A 26,852-nucleotide genomic window follows, 5' to 3' on the forward strand; every position below is an offset into this window, starting at 1 on the left:
AGGAAAAAGAAACAAATGATAAGTGTTTTCTCACAAAAATATGTATCAGATATGTCCTATATATGTATGTGTGTATGTATTTTATTGTCCACCAACATATATATTCATTAATTTCATATTAATATTTGCGGACAATAAAATATACTAGTAAAAATACTCATGTCACTGAAATAGAAAAATTCTGAGATTCTAAGTAAATTCTAAAGTATATTTAATATTTAAAAATTATGAAAAAGTAGCACATTTCAAAAGGTTTAATTTTTTGTCAAATTTTTCAATAGGTTAAAAGCAAAACTGTTTTCTCATCAACCCTCAGTTAATATGAAAATGTATTTATAACTGAATTTCCAGTTCACTAAGCATTTCATGAATAAATAACCACTGACCATCACCAAACAGAAGCTCCCTCTAAGGCTGGTCTGTTTAGATCCCCAGCACTTAGCACACTGTGTGGTGCTTAATGGGTTTTTAATGAGTGTATCAATTAATAATCTCTACTAACATGGGTATAATTACACTTTCCTTTTCTCATAACTGAGTCTCCCCTGTCCAATGAGGACAGTCTAGCTGTTTCCAGACCATTTCTTGTAAAGTTTGTTGTTATGGTTTGGCTACGAAGTATCCCCCCAAAAGCTCATGTGTTAGGTAATGCAGGAATGTTCAGTGATGAAATAATTAGTCTAAGAGAGCTGTAACCTATCAGTGGATTGATTTTCTGGACTAATAATTTGAATGGATTACTGAGTAGAAACTGTAGGCAGGAGGGCATGACTGGAGGAAGTAGATCTCTGGGGGCATGTCCTTGGTGATTATATCTTGATCCTGGCTCCTGTGCTCTCTGATTCCTGGCTCTCATGAGCTTAGTGAGCAGCTTTCCCCCATCTTGCTCTTCCGCTCTGATGTTCTGCCTTGCCTCAGGCCCAGAGCAATGGAGTTAGCCAACCATGGACTGAACCTCTGAAACCATGAGCCCAAAATAAACTTTTCCTCCTCTAAGATGTTCTTGTCAGGTAGTTTGGTCACAGTGATGAAAAGCTGACTAACACATGTCTATAGAGAATCCCAAGGAAAGAAGAAGGAATAGAAAAGAAGGCATGGTGAAATTGGAAGAGGGGTGTAAAAGAGAAAGATGCTATGGTAAGGAAGAAATGGGGAGTTTTAAAAGTACTGCTAAAGACCTTGGACATACCAGTAGTGTCGGCTATAGTTTTGTTGTTTCTCTGGTGCCATATTTTTAACCAGAAATATTCTAATGCTGAAGAATTCTCTTTAAAAGAAGAGGAGATGGTTATGCAAGAGTTCTCATTAAAACCAACCTCTTTCTTTGCTGTTTTCCCCCTGATCCTAGCAATGCATCTACCCTGAGACCACAGAAAGAGCTAGAGCAAGGGCTCTTTGTTTTGCTTAGGAAATGCACCTCATTCCCCACACTAAAGCAAGGTGGCAGTGATAGAGGAAGATTCCATGACCCCAAGGAAGAAAAGATCTGGTCCAGTGACAAGAAGGTGTGGGAGGCTCTAAGGTTAAGCAAGAACTAGCTCTCAGGATATGAGGGGGAAGGGGAAGACAAGAACAAATGCACCTTGAGTGAAGGACTCCACCAAGACAGGTGTCAAATGACATTACTAGGACTGCTGGTGCACCAGCTTCCCCCTGGGGCCATGCAGCCTGAGTACATACATACTGCTGATGGCCTCCATGGCACAATCACAGGATTGGTGAGGCATCACCATACCCTTGAGGCCTGGCACTTGTAGGTGTGTGAGCATCTCTTGCACAGCTGTGAGGCACCGCCACACAGTATTTTAGTCAACAAATGCACCTCCCATGTAAAGATCCAGGACTTGGTCTTGTGTGGCCAGTGGCATTGCCCTTCTCCAAGAAGCAAGGGACACCAACAACCCAGCTACTCTATGCTTTGGCAGGACAAGAAAATAGTTCCCATCACTCTCAACCCATTTTGCACACCCACTATTGATTGGCATTATCCTAAACTGATGCCAATAGGGAAAGGCTAGAGAACACAGGTGCAAGATTGAAATGTACATAGGACTTTGAAGTAGTGACAATGCAGTACTTCTAGATGTGGCACAGGACAATAGGACAAGTTGGTGATTGTCAGCTAGTAGGTAAGAAAAAAATATCATAAGGAAAAAGAGATCCAACCTCCACTGTAGCAACATAGACCTTTTTATTGTGTTAAGGCATGGGCCACTGAATCATAAGTAGAACTCTATACATTTCAACTCTTAGTTGATGAGATACTGTGGTGGAAAACACTAAAATTTCCTTTAAAGTATTAAACAAATTAGCCTGGTTTAGTCAGGTCTTGAAGTACATTGGCATTAGTCTTAATTTATATTATATAGAAAATAATGCAATATTAATTTTTTTTTTTCTTTTTAAGGACTAGGAACCTTTGATTTGGGTATGGGAAAGTGATAAATTAGATAATTTATTTCTTCTATTATCAAAAAAGGCCAACAGGATCAGACCATGACCACAAGCAAAAGGAAATTACAGTAGCCTTTTATTACATTTAATTTTCTTCAAATTTATACCATTCTCCTATCTTCACCCACTCCCTTCCCAAGGAGGAACATCAGACCTCCCCCACACTCCCTTAATTCTGGGAATATCATGTGTAAAGCCCAAGATGGTGAGAATCACATATAAAGTCCTTCCAAAAAGAAAGAGGTATCTGTTGCCACCATAACCTCCTTGCTCTTTCTTTTTTCATACAGAGCCTCACTCTTCTTTTGTGGAGACACTAGGTTCTCTGATATTTCCTTTATTCTGGAAGGAATCAGGGGAGTGGAGGAGGAAAGGTTTTAGGTAGGACAGAGCCAGCTCCATGCTTCTTCTAAGAGCACCTAGTCCCTCTCAGGTGAAGCTTGAAGGGAAGTGTTCCTCACTCTTGGCCAATTTCTTTCTTCAGAGCATGGACAAAGCAATAGATAGTCCAACACTGAATTGAACCAGTGGTGCTGATGGGTAATGCCATCAGCACTGAGCAGCAGGGAAGAAGATAGAAGAGGCAGAAATATGGTACCCATCTGTCTCTAGTCTCTCCATGATGGTGGGAGACCAGCACTGCAAACACTCTCCTTCAGCTGAGCATGACCATCGCCACCCAACAGTCTTGTGCTTGGTCACTGTATGTGCAAAAAGATCAGGCACCCAGGAAGCAAGAGAGTCACTGTCCCTTTATGGACAGGGGGACCAGGTGCCCATGAGGGAAGAATCTTTTGTCTTCTGAGAATGGGAGACAATGTGGATAAATGGACATTTTAAAAGTCAACCCATATCTGGTGTACACCTATAATTCTAGCTACTCTGGAGGCTGCAGAATGAGGATTAAAATTGAGGTTGGAGGTTAGCCTATGCAACTTAGCAAGAAGGGAAGAGACCTGGGGGTGTAGGTCAATGGTACAGCACATGTGGGAGACCCTGGGTTCAATCTCCAGCACCCCACAGTCACACACAAAAAGTTAATCCATAATGACTACCTTATATTACACACCTCTCCCTAGAACCACCCACCTCAAGAAGCACCTGCCCAGCACTTGTCAGGCACTGGTTCTGGAACTGGAGATGTAGCAAGAAATAAGATAGGCTCTAATCTGAAAGGACTTATGGTTTAGTATGGTTAGAAGGCCAAGATACAATATAGTCTCCTTAATGTTAGATAATTCAACTTCTATAAATGCCAAATATTCTTTATCAGTGCCAAGACCAGCAAAAAAGATTTTTTTAAAAAAATGAAACAAGAAAAAATATATCAGCACATGTTAGCCATACAAATCCTCTTTTGAGGTATTGATGTGGATTGTGTGCTTGATTCAATAGCTGATAATAAGTGAAGTACAAAAATCAATAAGTAGATTAATCCTTAAGAGGTGGATACGCACATGTAATTAATCCAATCAGCAACTCTTTCATTCATTTAACAGTATTTTTTCAGTTATGTACTGTGTGAAAGACTCAGTGTTGGGAAAATAAGTCAAGAGAGGGAGACAGACAAGTGGAAGAGGAAGTAGATCATTTTTGTATGTGTGACCTTGGACAAGTGACTTAAATTTTCTGAGTCTCAGTTTCCACAGTTACAAAATGAGATTGAAAATAATAATAATACCCATCTCATAAGATGATCTGTGGATGATTTATAAGTAATTTTATAGAGATAATTCATATTTGTGGAGTACCCAGGCTTGCAACCCTATAGATCATTAACCGGTTTCAGCAATTCATCTGTTACCCTGTTATAGAAGACAAATCTGAGGCTCAAAGCAGTAAAATAATTTTCCCAGACTACCACATTCCCAGAAAGTAAATTTAAAACTATGCAATAGGTGGTACAAAGCACATGAATATTATTTGAGACCCAGAGAGGATTATTTCTGTTTATGGAGTCTGAGACAGAATCAGGAAGAAATATTTAGCATAGATACTATTCATACACTTTCATCTGGAGACTCAAAGCAATGTTTTCAACCAATGCTAACTCTCCACAGGCACCTGCAGATCTTCAGTCCAGTCCCTTCTTCACCCTCTTCACTTGTCTTATTAAGGGCTGGTTAATTTTTAATGAAGAGGATTGTTACTGGTTTATCAGTCCTGACTCCTTTCTTTTATCACTTTCGTAACTGGTGAGAAGTAAGAGTTGAGATATGTTATCCTGAAATGTTCTAGAATGTTCCTAGGCCTGCTACAGCCTCACTCCCACTAAAATGGAAATTGTTTCTTCAGACTTCATCACTTCTCCAACAATGCTGAACCCAAGGACTTCCCTGGAACTCGAGTGTCACCATGGCTTCATTCAATCCATACTCATTTGTTTGATGTTTATTTTGTGTTTATTATGACACAATCCACAAAGGGGAAGCAGGTTTTTAGGGGAGAAAAAACCCTCAAAGCAAAGCCCTTAGATCATTCATCTTAAGAGGGAAAAATCTCATTTTCTGTTTTTTTCTTGTGTAACTGCATACCTATGTAATGGTATTTAAAAATTAATGCTTATCATTAATTTATAATTAAAATGCACTAATAAAAAAGTTAATGCTGATATTAGGAAGTTTTTAGAAGTGGTTTTAACTATATGTGATTTTCACTTTACTCTCTGAATTAGTTTTTAAAATATTATCTCAGTATAATTTTATTGCCCATCGTTTGAATTTGACTTTTCTTTTTTTTTTCCTTCTCTTGAACAGAATGCTACAACTTTCCATGTGGCAGTCCACGATGATAATAGCATTGTTGTCTCTCTAGAAGCCTCAGATGTCATCAGTCCAGCATCTGTGTATGTTGTGAAGATAACTGGTGAATCCAAAAATTATTTCTTCGAATTTGAGGAGTTCAACAGCACTTTGCCTCCTCCTGTTATCTTTAAGGCCAATTATCACGGCCTTTACTATATCATCACTCTAGTAGTGGTGAATGGAAATGTAGTCACCAAGCCTTCCAGATCAATCACTGTGTTAACAAGTAAGCATCATGTGTGATGTTGTCCTATTTCTTCTCCGAGTGTATCTCCTGGGGGTCTCACTGAAACAGTAGCCAGAACCGCAAGAGGACTCGCCTTGAAATCAAGTGATGTAGATTCAGAGTTCTGAATTATATTAGAATATAGCTTCTTACAGAACCTGGATAATGTTTACTATTTACCTTTTGTTAAACAAAAAAGTAAACATCATTGAGGTAGTATATTTTGAGACTGAATGACAATTTCAGATTCTTCACTGAACCACATGGTTTTCTGCTATATTACTAAATAGTGTGGTCATAACTTGTCAAATTGTTTGTCCAGAACATATATTCTCATATTAAGCAATTTGGTATTTGAGACAATTAATTTTTAATTATACATTCTTAGCTGAAAGAGAGAAAAAGATATCTTTATTTTTTAAGCCACTACTCCCCATCTCACCTTCAAGATGACCTTGGCTTCCACTGCCCAAGATCAATGCCAAAAAGACACTGGCATTTTAACTTTCAGTAGTCCCTGTCCCAGAGAGTTAGTGGGGAAGGGGTACATATGATCAAACTGTGTGACTTATATGAAGGAATATGCTACAATAAAACTCATTCTGTATAATTAAAATGCACTAATAAAAAAGTTATGCTGATATTAGGAAGTTTTTAGAAGTGGTTTTAACTATATGTGATTTTCACTTTACTCTCTGAATTTAATGTCTAATCTTAAAATAAAATGTTACACTATTGTATGTGTTGAAGAATGGAATAAAAATTGATATCTATAAGACATTAGAGTTTATCACTAGAACAATTTAATGGTGCAGCAAAGTTGTTTTGCCCATGTTCTTTAATGCAAGTTCTTCAATGGCTGCAAACTTTAAAATGCCAGCTGTAAGTGATCATTCTGGCCACAGTTAAGTAAAAGGGAATAGTGAAACTGTCTATTGGGGTAAAATGAAAAGGCCACCATAAAATGCAAGAACTCAGAACCAAGCCAGAGGACATATTTTAACAGGAGTGTCAAAAATTAATTGAAGTATCCATTGGCAGAATCCCAAGATGACTATTGAGTCCAAAAAATTTTAAATTGGCAAAGACCCAAACCTTCAATGCTAATAGATGTATTTTTTTAAAAATCTAGGAGTTAGTTGAATTAAATTTTTACCTGGTAAAATAACGTCTTCAACAAGTTCTTAAAAAAAAAAAAAAAAAAGGTGAATTGAGAGTTAGATTCAGGTAGCATATCTAGGTATCTAATGTCTGCAATCCAAATTCCTTGAAACCAACTCTCTTCCCTCCTCATCCTTGCAATTTCATAAACACAGCCCAAGACATGCTTCATAGGTGATCCATAAATATTAGTGCAAGCTAGTCGAGCAAGAATAGGAGAAAGTCAGGTAAAAAATCTAAAGTACGAAGCAAAATAGAATATAGAACTGCAGTAATTGCTGCTGGCGCAATATTTATTAGCATGCACTCATTCATGCCCCATCAGCCAAACGGAGTGAAGTCAGACCTTTAGCTAATGGTCCATTAAGAAATTCGATAAATCTCTAAAAGAATATCTCATTGATACTTTAGGCCTTGCAGCAAGGTCTATTCAAAATATCTTATTTTTTTTCCTTGAGTTCTTTTTGACCTGTTAGATGTGCGGAATGTTTAAACATTTGGAAACTTTGCAGAGGTCTATTTTTATGGAAATCATCAACTTACTTTATATGTAAATGGGTTTCTTAGAAATAGCAGAGTTAGGTCTTGCTTTTTTTCTGCCTTTTAATGCAAGTGTTTAGAGAAGCACTATCCTATAGAGTGTTAACCACATGTTTCAGATTTAGTTTTCTGGTAGACACAATAAAAAATTTTGAAATGGTGTAATTTATTTTAATAACATGCTTTACTTAAGCCATTACATTCAAAATATTATTTCAGTATACAACCAATATAAAATTTACATGTGACTTTATTCTTAAACATAAATTAAAATTTAAAATTCTATTTCTCACCTAAATTAGCTTTAAGTGCTCAATAGCCATATATGACTAGTAGCTGATGTTTTGATAGTAAAGGTTTAACCCATTTATATATATATGTGTATATATATGTAGTGAAAGTTTAGTTCATTTGTATATAAATATTATGTATATAGCTGAATTTAAATTTACCATATTGCTAGGCTATTGGTTGAGGCAGGGGGCTGTAAATTAATCTAGTCAGTGGTTGAGCTGAATTTATGGTATTGGACAGATTTCAGGAGTGCCAGAAGTTGTACACAGCATTGCTCAGGGGTCCAGTCCTACCCTCAGTGTTCAGCAAATCCAGAACACCTGCACCAGAGAAGGACTACCCAGTAATGGACTGCATTGTTTTTTACTTGGTGCTAAGTTTTTGGTGGGTTCAAAGGAGGTTCTGGTTGTCTTGGCTCAACCTAGGGATCAGATAGAACTTGTGGTCTTAGGCATTAATAGCCAAATTCTACCTTAAATCTGTGGGTCAAAGTTTCCTGCCTCTTCTCCAGTGTTAGCAGCACTCTATATCAGCTCAGGATCCTGCGTCTCTTGCAGAAATGTGCATCTTTTGCTTCTCCCCAACTCTCAGAAGGGGTTCTTTTCCTGAGAACTAGGAGGGAAAGATTTTTCTGCCCTTGCTGAATGCCTTAAGTATTCTGCTTTGTGTTCAAGAGGGGCCCAGGGAAGTAACTTTTGTTGCTGGTCTCTGAGTGTCTACAATTATCATCTGTATGCTTGTGCCCCTAAGAAGAAGTCCTTCCCCAATCCTGCCCTGATATTTTTCCTGATGGTGACCCAGGAAAAGACCTAGAAAGAGAGAAAATGGACTCCCATTTGTGTCAGGGGCTCCCAGTTATTCTGAACCAGCACTGTCCTAGAACTTTCAGATAATGAACATATTTGATATCTGTATTGTCCAATACAGTTAACACTCATTTTTAATTCATTTCAAATTCAATTTAAATAGGCACATGTGGCTAGTAACAACTATACTGGACAGAGTAGTTCTAAGCTGGTGTTTAGACCACACTCAGCCTTTATGAATTCATCAATATCTTAGCTGCTTTCTTCTTACCTGCTTTAATAGCGGTCTCTTCTTTTTACCCTGCTTTATCAAAGATGAAACAGTATGCCCCTTCTCCCCTCATGCCATTGGTTCAGTGGGTCCTTTACCTCATGCAGAATAGAAATCAAGCATGACTAACAGAGAGCCTTAGGAAGAATTCTTTATTACACTGATTCATATATAAGGTGGCTATCCCACAGACAGTAACAAGGAAGTCAAGGGATGAACAGCATATAGAGGGTTTTTCCCTGGGCTAGAAATTAACATATTCATAAGCCATATTACAATGTTTTCACTGCAGCTGTGCCATTTTGCACCAGGCCAAAAATGTTTGCAGGTGGTTCAAAATGCGCCTAGCACTGGGTTTTCCTTTCCCCATCCTGAGCATATCTTTTAGCACATAAATGCATTTAAATCAGGGTCTTAGTTGTCATCAGATCTGCTTGCACCCACCATTTGATGCTTTCTTGTCTTAAACAATAGCTGTAGCTGGGGAAGTTCCCCTGGCCATTAATCTCAAGCACAGAGCATGCAGCCCTTTTCTTTCAACAATCATCAACTTAAACTTTAATCCTATACTCCTGCCTCACTCTAAGGAACTTATCTGTCCTTGGGATTTACTTCACTCGACTGCCTTTCAATCTCACCTCTCTGATAAACTCAAGAAAACTTAAGTTTTACTTGACTTTTTCTTGTTTTGCGGGGTTGAGGAGGGCAGGAAGATGTGATGTCGTCTTGAAGCTTTCAACCACTTAAAATCTTAAGGGAAAGAGGAAACTTGCACTGATTTCCAAAGGGTAAAATTAATTAATGGTAGGCTATTGTTTCTCACCTTCTACCCCATTTGTAAAGACTCAAATACAGCATCCCAGATTTCAGAAGCAATAATAGGTTAGGAATATAAGAATTGGAGATTAGTGGACAACTACTTCTGACATTAAACATAAGGTGACATCAGGAAGTATTTGGATTGCAGCTTCCTCTTTTACAAAAGAAAAATTAGAGAATTTGATAACTGATTACAGCTCTAAAATGACCACTATTTGCCAGTTTAATGATATATTTTGCCATCTTCATTTTTCTAATGAAGAGCTTTATTAAAAAGTTTAGAAAACATGTGTAGTATTTGCTCACAGAGTTGACACATTGCTCTTGAGAATGAAAGAATACATTTGTTGCAGTCATTGACTGTATGTTAGATGCTTGTCTTGATGAAATGAGCAATGACAAAGCAATTGGCCCTGGGGCAGTCCTTTGATTTTTTTTACTGTAGTGGTTCTGACTCTGGCATGCTCAGAGAAAGCTGGCAAAGAATAAATTCAGCACAACCAAGTCATTTGGCCAGTTCAAAAGAGCCTCACAACCCTTAGGCACTGACAGCTGATTAATATTTAATTGATTGAGAGCCTTCAGTATAATGCATGTGCTTCTGTCAAGAAAAAAATACCTGGGAATGCTTGCTTAGAAATTGGGGAAGCATTACTACATCCAGTTGTCTTTTGTGTCAGTAAATTTCTAGAGAGAATGCTGTAAACATTGCAGAACACACATGAAGACACTACACAAGTATGTTATTTTGTATAACTCTATTATGAATAGAAATAGTTCATGAGTTTTAATTTATTGGGTACATTCTTTGTGCCAGGTCCTAGGTGCCAGAGAAATAAGATACACAAAGACACCTACAATCAAAGATTCCATCCTTTTCACTAGAGTGAAAAAGGCAAATAAAAGTCCATTACAAAAAATATGAACACTGTAAGAGAATTATGTAAGAGTCTCTTGCCTCCCTATGGAATTATAGGAAGTCACCTTAGAAGTACTCATGGAAAAATTAAAGAAGGTTGGCAAAAGAAGAGGGGAAAGTGTTATAGTTGGAGTCAAAGGGAACCACATGTACAAAGAATAGAGACATGAACAACATACGGTAAAGAGGCCGAGCACTGAATGTTCCAGAAAATTTCAGGAGCAATGGCTAGAAATGTTGGGGAAACTAAGAAACTTGCAAGGGAGTTTAGACATTAACCTTTAGTCATGAGCAATGAAATAAGATCAAAGAAATGATATAAGATTTAACTCAGGAAAGTTCCCTTTCATAGCAGAACTGCAAGTCACAAGATCCTGAATTTTGCATTGGAATAGACAAATTACCAAGCAGGTATTTGGGGTAGTGGTTTAAGTTCCGAACTTTAGAGTCAAAAAAATCTAGAAACTGCTTGTGTATCCCTGGGAGATAACTCCCTGTAAATCTGTTTTCAGATCTATAGCCTATTGCAGAAGCTATCAAACTTTTTTCTGTAATAAACTATATAATGAATGCGATTTCTGGTGAGTTACCCAATCGATAATGCAATGACTCAACTCTGTGGTTGTAAGATGAAGACAGTCACAGATAACACATAAGCAAATGGCGATCATAATATTTGATTTATAGACACCAAAAATCTGAATTTCATGTCATTTCCATGTGTTATGGAAATGCTATCCTTCTTTTGTTTCCTATCAACCACTTAAAAATATAAGACACATTTTTACCTTGGAAGTCTTATAAAAACTTTGGGGTGCGTAGTTTCCTGAGTTATCTGTTGTACAATTACCAGATATAATATTGGGAAAATTATAGTACGTACTTGGAGGGGGTGCTGTAAAACTGTAGAATTTTTGTAATGTAAAAATTGTAAAACTCCTTAACAAAGTATGTGGCACAGAGCCTGTGATCAATAAATATAGGCAGTACCTATGGCATTAAACAGGAAATTACTCAAGGCATCAGGAACACAGAAGAGTCGAGACAGATTCGGCAGGGAAATGCTTGTGAGGTGTGGGTGACTGGATTAAGGCAGAGATACTAACTAAAGGGAGAATGTTAAGTAGCCTACAGACTTAAATGTTCTAAGCAAAAATAAATAAAAATATTAAGGTGAGATGGAAGGCAGGGTGAATAACTAGGAAACCTAAATGTTCCAGGAAAGAATGTGGACGTGAACTAAGACAGTGGGTGTGATGGTCACTAGCCTTCCTGGACCCTGGATGGCTGCCACCAGGCCACCTCAGTGACCTGCTTGGATTTAGCTGAGATATCAGGTCAGGTCACCTACTTTCAAAGGTCACCATCTAAACAGGGCAGTAGCCCAAGCCTGGTACCCAGGATCAGTTCCTTTTCCCTACTCTTGTCATCAGAAGTAAGGATCTAATCACAAATGCCTCTTTCTCAAGAGAAATGTGCAGCAAAGACACATTCTTAGGTGGGTCCCAGCAGGAGCAAAGGTTATTGACCCTGGCACAATTGCTTCTGGGTCAGCAAAACAGAGCAACCTCAAGGTTGCTTAGCAGTTACTGTTACTGAAAGTGCAGGCTACCTTTGTTTTCTTTAACAGCATTTGTTCCCCATTTGCTTGTGTTTGTCTCCTCTCTGAGAAAAATCACATTCAGAACTTTCAAAAATTTCTTTCATGATACAAATATCTCAAAGGTAACTAAGGAAGATGAGTTTAAAAGTAGTATGTGTTACCTTTTATTCAAAGGAAAAAATGGGATTTTAAAGTCTGGATTCCTAGTCAAAATATTCAGCAAATGCCTCCTCTGTCATACACTGTTTTGCTCCTACCAAAAAGCAAACCAAAAACCAGAAGTACATCTCCAGGTTCAAAAATAAGATACTTATATCATTGAATCACAAAGAAAACAAACTCAAATCAGAGAAATGGGCTTAAGTAATGGGCCTCCGTGCTCCAGGTATGGAAAAGGCAGGACCAATATGGCAGAAAAACTGAAATGCTCCACACTAGACTAAGCACAGAACCAGGCCCTGTGCTGAGAACAAAGAGTCTTCCTGTATAAGAAAAGATTCATATATAGAGGCCTGGGAATGCAGGGTCCACATACCCAGCATTACTACCAAGGACCAAACCCAGAGCCCTATTAGGGTGAATAGGTCTGTAACAGACACTCCAGCACCCACAGCATGAAGAATTTCTTGGTGTACATGCCTTGGTTTAGGCTGCAGGCTCTGTAAGCTGAGAGAAGACAGTGGTCTAACTGCTCCAAGAGCACAGGGATAAGTAAGAATTGGGATGAACAAAAACTAAAAATGAGCCTAGAACTTGAGTTTCAAAACACATGACGAAGCCTATGCTAAGAAAAACAGACATCAACACAACGGTAACGTTTCAGATTCTATTTTAAATAGAAATGATACAATTATTTAAATTAAATTAAAATTTTAATTGATCCAACTAGTTAATTTAACTGTTTGAATTTAAAGCTAATTTTCAATAGATGGGATCAATTATATACTGATGACAGTAAAAGAGAATTAGAAGGTGATATTATACAATTGCCCCATAATTTTTTCTTCTTTTCCTTTTTTTTTTAAGTACTGGTGATTGAACGTAGGGGTGCTTAATGACTAAAGTATTTCCACAGCCCTTTATTTTCTGAGACAAGTTCTCATGAAGTTGCTGAGGACCTCTCTAAATTGCTGAGGCTGACCTTACACTTGTGATTCTCTGACCTCAGTCTCCCAAGTCACTGGGATTTCAGACATGCACCACCATGCCCAGTTACCTCAAAATTTAGCAGACTGAGACAATCCACAGGTTGTGGGGGTGGGAGAGGTCAAACTATGAAAACTTACAAGTTCTAGAAAAGGGATTGGAAGGGAAGGATGGAAGAGAAGATTATGAGAATTTCCAAAATCTGAAGAATAACATGAATCCGCAGATTGACAGAGCATTCCAGGAATCTAGTAGGGTGGTTCAAAACTAAGACCAGCCTGGTGCTGTGATGCACGCCTATCATCTTAGCATCTTGGGAGGCTCAGACAGGAGGATTGCAAGTTCAAAGCTAGCCTCAACAACTTCATGAGGCTCTAAGCAACTCAGCAAGATCCTGTCTCTAAATAAAATAGAAAAAGTGTGGGGATGTGGATCAGTGGTTAAGCATCCCTGGGCTCAATCCAATAAATAAATAAATAAGACATAGGATGGCAAAACTTCAGATTATCAAGGCTAAATTTTTTTAAATGCATAACCTTGGGGAAAAGAGCATAGTATCTACAAAGGACTGGTCATCAGACTGACAGTGCCTTTTCTTCTGCAATAATTGGTGCAACAATAAGGAAGCAATATTTTCAAAGCACTGGGGACGAATCTGTTTACCTAGAATTTTATATCCAGCTACATCAAAAATAAATTACATTAAGAATAAAGAAAGAACAAAGAAATTTTATAATAAACAAAGCTTAGGAGAATGTAACACCCATAATTCTAACCTAAAGAACTCTTAATGGACATATTTCAGCAAGAAAAAAAGGTGAATCTTTAAGAAAGGCACAGGACACAAACACACACACACACAGAAATGACAGAGGGCATGTAGTATATGACAAGGATTATATGACAAATTATTTGGGAAAGATTGAAAAAGAACCCATAGAACAGACAAAAAGTCAAACAATTCTAAGAAGTTGGAATCTGAGTGGTTAAAAAACAACCTCCTTCATGAGCATGAGATAAAATTTCACACTTTGCAGTGGCAAAAATTAGGAAGACCAATATAAGCAACTGTTGGAAAAAACAGATAAGCAACAATTATTATGCATTGCTGATAGAAATGTCATTTGGCATAATCAAATTAGATAACACTTTGACAATACCTTATATGACTGAAAATGTACACATCCATACCCTACAATCTAGAATTTCCAACCTAAGGAGACACGCCCAGCAGTTATTGCAGCAGTGTTCATAAGAAGGGATGGTTGAAGGCAAGTATCTACCAAAGGAATTACAGACATACTGTATAACTTATATAGTAGTAAAATGGACACTAAGAGTTTAAGACTTGTATCAAGATGGGCAAATCTCAAAATAACTTTAGATGATAAAAGCAAGCTACAAAATGAATGTATGATATGATTCCATTGACATGAAATATAAAAACATGAAATAATGTTGAGTACATACAAATATCAAAATATAAACACACATGAGAAGATAAGTACTAAATTCAGAGTAATTTACTTCTAACCATGTTGGAAGTCACGGGTAAATTATATGGGGGAGTTTCTGCTGTATATCATAATGCTTTGTTTATTTGAAACATTAAAAGACCTGAAGATAAGAAAGTGATAAATAAGTAAAGTTGATAAGCAATTTGCATTTTCTAGCAAGCCCAATTCTCTGTCTGGTCCAGCCTGGCTCCTAAATCAAGAAAAGGAAGCAAAATGGAATGGTTGACAGGGCAGGGAATATGGAATTAGATTAGGATTTAACCTTATCACTGAAATACATGTGGGTAATTATAGCTCTGATTTATGTCCACCACTTAATTTCAAAAAGAAAAATCATGGAACAAGTAACTGGACAGATAGCAAAAGATTTGGAGATTATGCACCTGAGTTCTACTGAAAACAGTAATTTTCAGACAGAATACACCTCATTAATGATTGGGCATAGAGTTTAGTACTTAGAGCTGATCCAGGGATCATTTACATTGAATCAGGCATTTTAGAAATTCTCTTAGTTTAAAGTTTAAGTAGCTTTGTAGCAATCAAAAAAGAAAAGAAAAGAAAAACCCTGAAAATAAATAAATAAATAAATCCGCATATATGTCTTGAATTTCAAAGTTTGACTGTGGCTTTGATGTGCAGACTTCATGCCGCAGGGTATGAAAGATTGACTGGACCTCTAATTTCCCTTTTCAATGGAGGGATCCCTGGTGAGGGTATGAAACAGGACTGCAGCAGGGGAAGAGTTACTGCTCCGTGGTTGCTTTTTTGCTGTTAGCTTTCACTTTGGTTCTTTTACATCCAGAGTTGATAGCTGGATACTTAGAATCTCTGGGTTGGTGATTAGACTGCGTTGAAAGAAAGACCTTCGAATTGTTCCAAATTTCTCTATGAGTTTTGAACTCAGACCTCAGATTCTTCAGGGTTGTTTGTTTACATGGCACAGAGTAAGCTCACTCTGAAATATACATTTTATGAACAAAGACCAGGGATGGGACAAAGATAAAATAGAAACTTTAAAACCAGAGAATATAGCACAGTCTGCAGAGACAGGATCACAAAATATACTACAATGTGAAAGCCTTCCTTTCTTACAGATACTGGTTTGGGTTTCCATAAAATCCAGGAAAAAGCAAATCTTTAACATGTAGCTTCAATCCTCTTTCAATCTCTTTAAATAAAAGCAAAAATAGGTTAAGGCCCTGAGGAACAGAATGAAATATATGCAGTTACAGATCAAGACAAACAAGAGTCTCAATAATTATTTGTTAAAAGAACTAAGTCAAATTTTGGCATCTTATTTTATTGAAATTGAAATTTTTTAAACTGTAAAATTTAAACTGAGGATATTACTTTAGTTTGGGCTATAGATGATGTCCAAGAATCTTTCCAATTTAAAAACTTTGAATCAAAATTGTTTATTTAACAACATAATAGTTGACTCCAAACCAAATTATTTCAAATATTTTTAATCAATTTAATATAAGTGAAATGTATCTAGTAGCTCCTTCAGAAGGGTGTGGGAGCTCTTTTTTTTTTTTTATAAGAATTTTGCCACATGAAGGAACATAGAAGAAATGCAGACATATCAATCTTAATTTTTTAAATGAATGTTTTAAAAGTTTTGTGTTGAATTAACAGCTCAAGCAAACTAGAAATAAATTTTCACCTTCTGTAGGAAGAATGGTATGATAATTTAAACTGTTATTTTTACAACATTGAATATTTTACAATTTTATGAATACAGAAAAATAAATGCTAAGTTTCCATGAAGAAATAAATGATCACATAAATATTTACCATTGGCCAGAGCCAAAATGCATTTTGTTGCTGGTTTGTTATTAACATCAAATTTTCTTGGCATAAGGAGAACAAAAATGAACTAAGAATCTGGAGATAAAGATGCTGCCACAAACTTGTTAAATTGTCTGTGACAAGTAATTTAAAGTCTTTTGAGTTTTCATTACATTTATCTGTTGAATGGAGATAATAATATTTGTTCTCTCTAGATCTCAGGGTTGTTGCAAATGACAAATGAAAAAAAAAATGACTATGAAATTTTCTTGAAAAGCAGAAAGTACCATACAAAATGGAATTTATTAATTATTGCTAAGGAAAACACTCAACTCATGAGAACTGAGGAGTTTAGTGCTTAGAAAACATAAAAATACAAGTAAAATTCTAGAAGTAATCCTTTCTACTTTAAGTACTAATGACTTTCTCTCCCTTTTTCCATTTACTTCCCTTCTGTAGAACCTCTACCTGTAACCAGTGTTTCAATATATGACTATAAACCTTCTCCTGAAACAGGAGTTTTGTTTGAAATCCATTATCCAGAGAAATATAATGTTTTCACAAGAGTAAACATAAGCTACTGGGAAGGCAAGGACTTCCGGACAATGCTATATAAAGGTAAGAGGCAAAAGAAAGGCTAAAGAGTAATGATTATTACTTATTACATGACTTTTTCCAAGTGGTCTCCTCTTTTACTCTAGAGACTTTATAATTCACTACTTGACCTATAAATGAGCCATTAAAAATAGTTATTGAGTCATGAAAATTTTGTTATGAGGAGTCTCAGAACATCTGGTTCATTAGCTGAGAATCACAAGTCATGCATACGATATGAGAAATACTCAAATTATTTTCAGTTACATGTTATTCTTGCCAAAGACAGCATGCCTGGGACAGGAAATGAATTCAAAGAAGTTTAGAAGCAACTTAACCTACCCATTTCCTTCTAGTATGATAGAAAGGCATTTCTAGGATTGGATGGCAAAGGCTACCTTTCACAAAGCTTAGTATGAAGATGGTACAAGATTATTTTCAAATGCAAAAGGCAATATTTTTTGTTTATATATATTTACCTATATGATGAACTTAATGACTGCATTAAAACACAAAAATTGGTTTCACTGTTTTTACTGACCTGATGGGGACCCTCTGAGGAGGGCAGAGAGAGAAGAGATCCTATAAGAATCGAATAATTCAAATCATTTGAAGAATCAAGTCGACATTGCTGGGCGCTTGTCATTTCTTTCCCTCATTTCTTTTGACTTGGATTGGATATTTGAATGTATTATTTCCTTTAATCTGTTCCAAATAGAATCCAAATTTTCATTTTCTTTCTTAGAACAGGCCCTGTCTGCCAATTGGCAGATAAACCAGTCTACTTTTAAAGTAGGCTAGTTTTTATATGTTTTTATATGAAAACATTTTCTGTGAAATTACTATTTCTTCTGTTATAAAGTGTCAAAGTACTATGGCATTTCATTCTTAAAATAAATGACTAGCATAAATCTGATCTCGATAATTTCTCACCAAAATTTCCTATAATAAAAATTGAACTCCAATTGTGTCCAGGATTCAGGAGTCAATGTAAAGATTCAAAACTTTGATCTCCAGTCTTCTAATTATTTTTTACTGACCATGCCAGAAGTTGAAAGAAATACTATTTTATGGATATTTCATTGTAATCGGAACTTTCTACAAGTATATGACATTTAGAAAGTCCTATTTTTAACGTAACTGATTTTTCTCTTCACAGATTTCTTTAAGGGAAAAACAGTATTTAATCACTGGCTGCCAGGAATTTGTTATAGTAATATTACCTTTCAGCTGGTGTCTGAGGCAACTTTTAATAAAAGTACCCTTGTGGAGTACAGTGGAATCAGTCATGAACCCAAACAGCATAGAACTGGTAAGTCTTCTGAAGAAGCAAATTTAGTGAAAAAAAAAAAAAAAAAAAAAAAAACAATTACATTATGTGTTGCTGTTTATTTAATATTTATTATTTTAAAAAAAATGTTGAAAGGCTGAGGTTGTAGCTCAGTGGCAGAGCACTTGCCTAGTATGTGTGAGGCACTAGGTTCGATCCTTAGCTCCACATAAAAATAAACAAATGAAAGCATTCTATCTACAACTACAAAAAACATTTTAATGTTGAAGAGCTGAGAAAGGAAATATATATTTTAACTAAAATAAATTTTCTATCAATGTGAAAGGAACCAAGCCAAGTACTCAATAAATTTTAAAATAAATCAGTGCAATCTTAGATCTATAATCTTTGAATAAAAAATATGATTTTACCAAAAGTTACAACTAAATAACTTAACTGGGTCTAATAGACACTGGTTATCCTATAACTCGACATTGGTTATTCTATAACCTATATTCTGACAAATGTCCAAATAGCAGAAAAGCATATGGGAGACATTGTAGTACAGGCTATCAGATTATTAAGGGAAAATATGGGATTCCGATGTCTAAAATTCATAGTGCTTAAATTTTAGTAGCATCATTAATGTGAAGAACTATTATATGATAGAAGGATGTATGGATAGTTGGATGGATAGATGTATGGATGGATGGATGGAAAGAAGAACGGATCCATAAAAATGCCAGGTGCTGTGGCACATGCCTATAATCCCAGAAACTCATGAGGCTGAGGCAGAAGGATCACAAGTCTGAGGCCAGCCTCAGCAATTTAGTGAGACCCTAAGCAACCTAGCAAGACCCTGTATCAAAATAAAAAATAAAAAGAACTGGACATATAGCTCAGTGGTATAGTGCTCCTGGATTCAATCCAGTACCCCAAGTACTAAGTACCCATCACCAATATAAGCAATATTGAGTGAGTCTAACAAATGCTCAAAGGCCCTTGTTATGAGTATTGGAAACAGGTTGTGATAGATCACCCAAAGGCCCCTACAATTTAAAATTCTAAGATGTCATGACTCCCATTTAATTAGGCTAACATGAGGAAACTATTTCAGCTAATTAGTTAATTCACCTTATCTCCACATCAATGATTCTATTTGTCTTTTTCATTATTCAACTTAAGTAAAGACACATTGATTAAGCACATTATACCTGGAAATTGTTCTAAGTCCTAAGAAAGATTAAGACGGAGAGATGAGACAGGGCCTCTGTCCTCAAAACATGGTATAGGTATTGTACAAATGGTACAAACACAAGGCATGACATAAATGCCATCAAAGTGGTAAAAAGTTACATAATAGTAAAAAAGAAGAAAAGATTAATTTCCATTCAAAGCTCAAGGAAGAGGTGGTATTTGAGTTGCTATGTGAAGGACAGTTGGAAACTGTTCCATTTAGAAACCATGAAGTGTCTTCATGATTGTCTACCTCATTCATAAATTCATTTTGTTCTCACGTTTCATTTTAGAGAAGGGAGGAGCAAAGTCATATTTCCAACATACGTCACCAACTCTAAAAGCAACTCATGTACACAGCTCTTCTAGGTATAGCTGTGTAACTTGGAGTAGTCTTATCCTGATAGCTATAAGTAAACTATAGTTAGATTTTTTTTGTATTAAAGATCCAGGGACTGAGACACTTTGTTTTAAAAGGTGAAATTTTAATAAACTGAAGAATATTTATATAAGTTTTCTTGAGAAGTACTTACTACTTCAGCAAGCATAATATAAGTAAAGAATGACTGATGATTTGCTCCTATGTTCACATCATCCGCTATATGCATATTAGAAGTATGTATACTTTAAAACCACAGATTTTCTTCATGTAAAATTTGCCTATATATTAGAAGTAAAATTAAACTTTATGTTGTAAAGGTACTTTTGTGTTTGACTCATAGTATCCAGTATAATAGAGTTAAAAGTTACTTGAAAATTAAAATTCTCTCTTTTACAGCCCCATATCCACCTCGAAATATTTCTGTTCGCTTTGTAAACTTGAACAAAAACAACTGGGAAGAACAGAGTGGCAATTTCCCAGAAGAATCCTTCTTAAAATCACAAGATTCAACAGGAAAAGATAAACTCTTCCACTTCACAGATGAAACTCCTGAGATACCCTCTGGCAATATCTCTTCTGGTTGGCCTGATTTTAACAGCAGCGACTACGAAACCACATCTCAGCCCTATTGGTGGGACAGTGCATCTGCAACTCCTGAAAATGAAGATGAATTTGTCAGTGTACTTCCCACGGAATACGAGAATAACGATACACTCAGTGAGACTGAGAAGTCAGCAGCAAGCTCTTTTTCTTTCTTCCCTGTTCAAATGATATTGAGCTGGTTACCCCCAAAACCTCCTACTGCCTTTGATGGGTTCAATATTCTCATAGAAAAAGAAGGTAAGGCAGCAGGAAGTCAGAGGAAATAAGAAATGGTGCAAAAAAAAGGAAATTAAAATGGTTTTAAATTTGAGTTTGGAAAAAAATATTAGTGGTATATAGTTAATATCTAAATATAAGTTGAAAGAAAGATTTTGAGTATCCAATGTGAACTGAGAGCAGAAAATCAACATGAATAAGGTAGATCAGAAACAGAAGAATGGGGTGTTTCACAAATCTCCTTTACTAAAACCGTACAAACTTCACTGCCTAACATTTCACATAGCCCAAGGCACTGAGGAAAATCTTATGTTTGGCAATGTTTTGGATTGGGGGTCTAACCATTGCAAAATATTACAGAATAATCTGGAACAAATTTATTTTCTTATATGCAAACTTGTGAAACATGCACCAAAAGAATCTTTGACAAAATAACTACTTTTCCTAAAAGTCTGAGACCCATGACCTGCCTACCTAGCTACTCTTATTTCTCATGGAATGTGCCCCTCCAGAACCAGTTCTCAGATTTTCCCAAAGAGGAGCTAGTAGCAAAAAGGAAAATATGCAACAACTGGTATTTCCACTATAGCTAGCTACTGCATCATATTTTGTATTCATTTATCTAGCATTTCAGATCTGTTCTTTTTATTGTATTCATGAAAACAGAGCCATGGTATATCTGAATTGTTTGGTAGGTTTTTATGACTTTTTCTGTGGGGGGGTGGGTACTGGAGATCGAACCCAGGGGCACTCAATCACTGAGCCACATCCCCAGCCCTTTTTTAAAATTTTTATTTGGAGACGGGGTCTCACTAAGTTGCTTAGAGTCTCACTAAATTGCTCAGGCTGGCTTTGAACTCATTACCCTCCTACCTCAGCTTCCCGAGTCGCTGTATGACTATTTTTTGTTTGTCTTGTTTTTACGATAACATACTTCACTTGCTATTTTCCAGTCTAGTCATTTGGGTAGAGCAGGTTGTCAGGTTGTCAAAATTTGAAATTACAATGGCAGCCTGATTTCCATGGTAGGACATTAGGATCATGCAGGGTTCATACATAAGATATTGCTTGCTCATATTTTATTTAATATAATAGATGTATCTGTGGGTTCTTTTATACTAGATGATAGTGCAATCAACCATACCCAAATATTATATAACATTGAAATCCTTGGTTAATTACAATTATTTGAGTCAAAAGTTATTTGTCTGGAATTGCTTAATCTAAAAAACAAAAGTTCCCTTAGCCTATTTTTTTTATTTGTCTTTTCCTTAATTACGTCTATGAAAAATAGTATCTTGTAACTCAGAATATTTTCAGTGCCTATTTCCTTGCAAGTTCAATCATGCCTTTGTCTGACTGCAGTATGTTCTTTTGAAGACTATTGTAGTCACCAACAGACAATAATGACTTCAAACTGAATTAATAAGCAGCAGCAGATAGACTTTGAAACAGTGCAAAATAATTCTTATTTTTAAAGGCTTTAGAAGTAGGTGAGGGAAAAACATAATGTGCCATATTTCTCTAACTAGAAATAATTCAATATATTTTAAAACATTTATGGATAGTTAATGTTACAATGAGGAACTTAGAAGATATTTGGTGGTAGTTATTTCTTATCTCTTATATCAAATGAGAAACCCAACAATTGCTATCTTCTCCATACCATTCTATTTCTATTGTGCACATAATTTTATTGAGTAAAAAAATACATAAAGATATGCAATATATGGGCTGGGGATATAGCTCAGTTGGTAGAGTGCCTGCCTCGCAAGCACTAGGCCCTGGGTTCAATCCCCAGCACCGCAAAAAAAAAAAAAAAAAAAAAAAAAAGTATGTATAAGATATGCAATATAGTCATCCCTAGTTCTATTCATTTGGATACCATATTTTAGTTTTGATACTTTAAAGTATGAAAAAATGAACCCTTATTCATCTTTTTTTTATTTATAAGGCCTTATTTTAGAGATATAATTGAATTTTAATTAATTGGCCTGTCTATACCCAGTGCCCTTCTAGATGTCAATTGAGATATATTCTCTTTTTGTGTGTGTATGATTTAGATAACTTTACTGAATATTTGACCGTGGATGAAGAAGCACATGAATTTGTTGCAGAACTGAAGGAGCCTGGGAAATATAAGCTATCTGTCACAACATTTAGTTCCTCAGGATCTTGTGAAACCCGCAAAAGTCAATCAGCAAAGTCACTCAGTTTTTATATCAGTAAGTAGCAAAAATATTGTTTTGTGCTTACAGGGAAGCTAGAGTAATGATGCTCAGGTGTCAATTATTCACAAACCTTAGGGATCCTGAGAATTCCTCAAGGTCAGGGAAGGCCAGGATCCAGGAGCTTCTGACAGCAGAGGAAATATATGTATGTTTAATAGTAGCAGACCTACCCAGGGATTTAACTTGAGGATTATTTTTACTATTGTGATAATTGAACATTTATTAAGCTGGCCTTCCACACTAGCTGTAACAAATTCTCCAAGGACAAGGACACGCGGTTTGGGAAATAGGACTTTTGTTTGAGTTCATAATGAAATTTGCTATTACAGGACTATAAAAAAAATCTCATTACAGTATCAAGCTTGTGGAGTTCAAAAAACAGAAGCTTCAAGTGTAGTTATACCCAGGTGGTCTCCCTGCAGTTGGCAGGAGAATACAAAGCAAGAACATCCTAAAAGCCAGTGTCACATCTCAGGTTACCTTCTACTGATTCCATAAAAGTAATAGCAGAGCAAGAGTGAGGCTCTGAAAGCTGCACCAACAGTGTGTCTCTGTAATGTTTTTAGCTTAACTATGTTTAATAGATGTTTAGGAGCTAAGCATCAGTCATCTATCTCACCAGGAGTTTAATGAGCTTGTTGATCAGCAGAAAGAAAAGTCAGAAAACATGGATAAAAACTACTCACAGAACAGGATGACCACTCTCCACTCCATGACTTTCTTTAAAGGCAAAATACTATCCTTTCTCAAATGATCCTCCAAAGATGGGCAGGAGAGGGAGAATAGGGGCAGAGAAAGAAAACCAGCTTACTTAGCAGCTTAAAAATGTTGAAAATGATGTTCCTAATAGAGCATTTTTACTTCAGAAACCCAAATATCACCACCTATAAAAGGTCTGAAATATTTATCTGTTAGACACACAAAAAGGATATTAGCAATTGCTATGCATGGATTCCAATCATGGAAGATGTTTGATAGCATCCCTTGAAAAACAAATAAAGCAGAGTGCTCAGCACTTCCCGACAGGCTAAAAATGCTGTACTGATGGAGACTTCCCTGTTCACCTGTGCAGACTCATGGCCAGTGTCCTCTCTCCCTCAATGGTTTTGGCTACTTTGACTTCTCTCCTCTGAATTTCAATTGTGTTTCATAGGCCACAGCATAAAACACACACTTAATGGGAGACATTTTCCCAGATGTATTTTATGTGTGTTCATCTTGCTTCTCGTACCAAATTATAAATCCTAGGCTGGAGTTATACTACTTGCTTGTGTATTCATTCTTTTATACATTCAATAAATATTTATTGAATCACTTTTATCAATAAGTCACTCTATTCTGTTCTCAAGTGTATACAAAGTGACCAGCGCTATTCAGAATGTCAGAATTGATCAGATAAATGATTATTTCAGAAACATATCTTTGTTTTAATCTGTAAAAAGATAGACCAGTAGAAATATTTTCTTGCCAATAAAAACTTGTTTAAATCCTTAAAATATTCTGTTAGACATTAAGGTGTTATCCAATGTACTGTATAAAAAACAAGTGTACTGTTGATATAAATACTTAACTGGGTAGAGGAGCAACAAATTAGGGTAGCTTAATTTCATTCAACATAGTGAAGTTACACACCAACTAAATAACACTTGTAGCCCACTTTCCTAACCAAGCTGTTTCCAGTATTGAGTTACTGCACTAAGATTTATTAGTTTAAGATTTATGTTATTGCAGTATGATTTATATTTGCATAGTTTTTGAAGGCTTTCCCAGGGGCAAAAAATAAAGTAGACACTTATCTTAGCCCCCCAACAGTTTTATGAAGGGAACATTTTTATTATCCCCACTTTTCATGTGAAAAAAGCTGAGTCACAGAAAGTTCAGTGACTTTCCCATGTGTCAGAACAAGGATTAGAATTTAGGAACGTGTAGCTTGCGGTGACAGTACCTTGCTGTCCATCAGGTCAGTCCTTATGTCAAACTATAAGATAAGCAGTTTTTTGGTTTTTTTGTTTGTTTGTTTGGTTTTTTTTGGTTTTTTTTTTTTTTTTTTTTTTTGCTTCCTGCCACTTTATCTTCCCCTGCCCCCTCTACACCAGTAGCCTTCATTTACATAGTTCTGTAACACAGCAATAGCCTTGGGAAGTAGGTTAATCAGATGGCATCATGATATTTTGTCACAAAGCACTGACTCAGAAGACAGGAGGTCTGGACTGTGGACCTCTTTCTTCTCATCAATAAAGTAAGTCATTGGATATCCAAAGTTCTTTTATATTTCAACATTCCATGATTTGTCCATTTGACAGATGCAGTGACTGAGATTTAGAGACATGAGATCGTTTCCCAAGGTTGCACCATGAACAATGAGCACACCTGAAACCTGGGACAAATTTACTACTTCAAACCAAAGCTAAGCTTCTCCCTATTTAATAGTGCTCCAAGAAGCCACATGCAGAGTTTAGAGCACGGATTTTGGAATCAGAATTCCTGTGTGTGAATTCTAGCTCCATTTACTGTATCTCTGCCTCAGTTTCTTCAGCTGAAAAGTGAGATTTAATAATGGTACTTACCATCATAGACCTGTTAGAAGAATTCAAGGATTTAAACACATAACTTAGTACATAATGGGTACTATATCTCTTTGCCTTCATTATTATCATTTAAAAATTATGTCCTTTGTACCATTTGCACTCAGCCTGAATCTGCCCTCCCCAGCAGAACCCCTCCTAGGAATACAGCTTTCTATTAAGAGATTGAAAAATGTATCCTAAACAAAGAGAAAGATGCTTGCACATTTGCATTTCAACAGGGAATTTCTGTAGATCATAATCACCTTAGCACTTCTAAAGTCCTTACTATGTACCAGGCACTGTGCTAAGAAATACTTTAAAACCCCCAAGAGAGCAAAGCTACTGGTGGACACTTCTGTGGAGATATTTTGTAGTAAGGAACTCACCACACTTCTCAAATGTGGCCCAGGTTTTAGCCAGCTTCATTAATTGAGCTAGCCTGTTGCCTATTTCTTGTCTAATATAGTCACAGCCTGCTTCTTTGTCCTTGCTGCTGCCAAATTTAAATTTTTTCACAGGATTGTAGCAGAGACTGATTTGAATCTCAAAGCAATTATTTCTAGAAACTAAAGATCCTCACAGCAAAGGAATCATGAACACTGATGAAATGCCTCATGGCCACACCCACCCTTTGTTAAAAGCAGATTCTCTCTGGTAAAAAAGGTACCAGGATACTCTCAGATGCAAATGAAGAACTGAAGTGGAGCTTCTCTCTGTCAGTAAAACTATATTTGTTTTTGTTGTTGTTGCTGCTGCTACTGCTGTTTGGATCAGAGGGTAGATGGAATTGAGGACTGTCACTGGGCAGATGGGAACAACAGAATCCCACTCTTGCTCTGAGTAGCTAAGGGCAAAGGAAAACAACATGATGTTTAGACCAGAATCTTTTATCTCAGCCAGCTCCATGTGCAACCTCTCTTGTGTTCTGATTTGAAATGTTCAGGTCCTACAGGAGAGTGGATTGAAGAATTGACGGAGAAGCCCCAGCATGTGAGTGTCCATGTTTTAAGTTCAACCACTGCCTTGATGTCCTGGACATCTTCCCAAGAGAACTACAACAGTACCATCGTGTCTGTGGTGTCCCTGACCTGCCAGAAACAAAAGGAGAGCCAGAGGCTTGAAAAGCAGTACTGCACTCAGGTAAAGGAAAGGCACCACAGAGGCAGTGTCACCAGCAAAGCAAGGTGACAATAGCAGGAAGCAGCGCTGAGGTCTCCCTCTGTGGGCAGGAGTGTTGGAGGCAGGATTACCAAGAGCCAGTAGAGGAACTGGGAAATGAATAGGCATGGCTCTTCAGCTATAGTCATCTTCTTTCCTGTCATAGGAGCCCATGTTCCTTTCACTTTTATCCCTTATTCAAAAAAACTTGCTGAGCCCCTAAGATGCACCAAATACTAGGGCA

The 26,852-nt window shown here is 36.5% G+C and overlaps 1 protein-coding gene across 2 annotated transcripts in view; it reads left to right on the plus strand.

The window, feature by feature from the left end:
* PTPRO (protein tyrosine phosphatase receptor type O) overlaps positions 1-26,852 on the plus strand; it is a 223,414-nt gene that overhangs the window by 115,900 nt on the left and 80,662 nt on the right. For both annotated transcript variants that reach the window (XM_079140391.1, XM_079140392.1), the window contains exons 2-7: positions 5,211-5,484; positions 16,811-16,969; positions 18,105-18,257; positions 20,230-20,673; positions 22,716-22,877; positions 26,394-26,590. In XM_079140391.1, the coding sequence (XP_078996517.1) occupies positions 5,211-5,484; positions 16,811-16,969; positions 18,105-18,257; positions 20,230-20,673; positions 22,716-22,877; positions 26,394-26,590 (1,389 nt within the window). The remainder of the gene's footprint in view (positions 1-5,210; positions 5,485-16,810; positions 16,970-18,104; positions 18,258-20,229; positions 20,674-22,715; positions 22,878-26,393; positions 26,591-26,852) is intronic.

The sequence above is a fragment of the Sciurus vulgaris genome (genome assembly GCF_902686455.1).
Source record: "Sciurus vulgaris genome assembly, chromosome: 5".
Classification (NCBI taxonomy): Eukaryota; Metazoa; Chordata; class Mammalia; order Rodentia; family Sciuridae; genus Sciurus; species Sciurus vulgaris.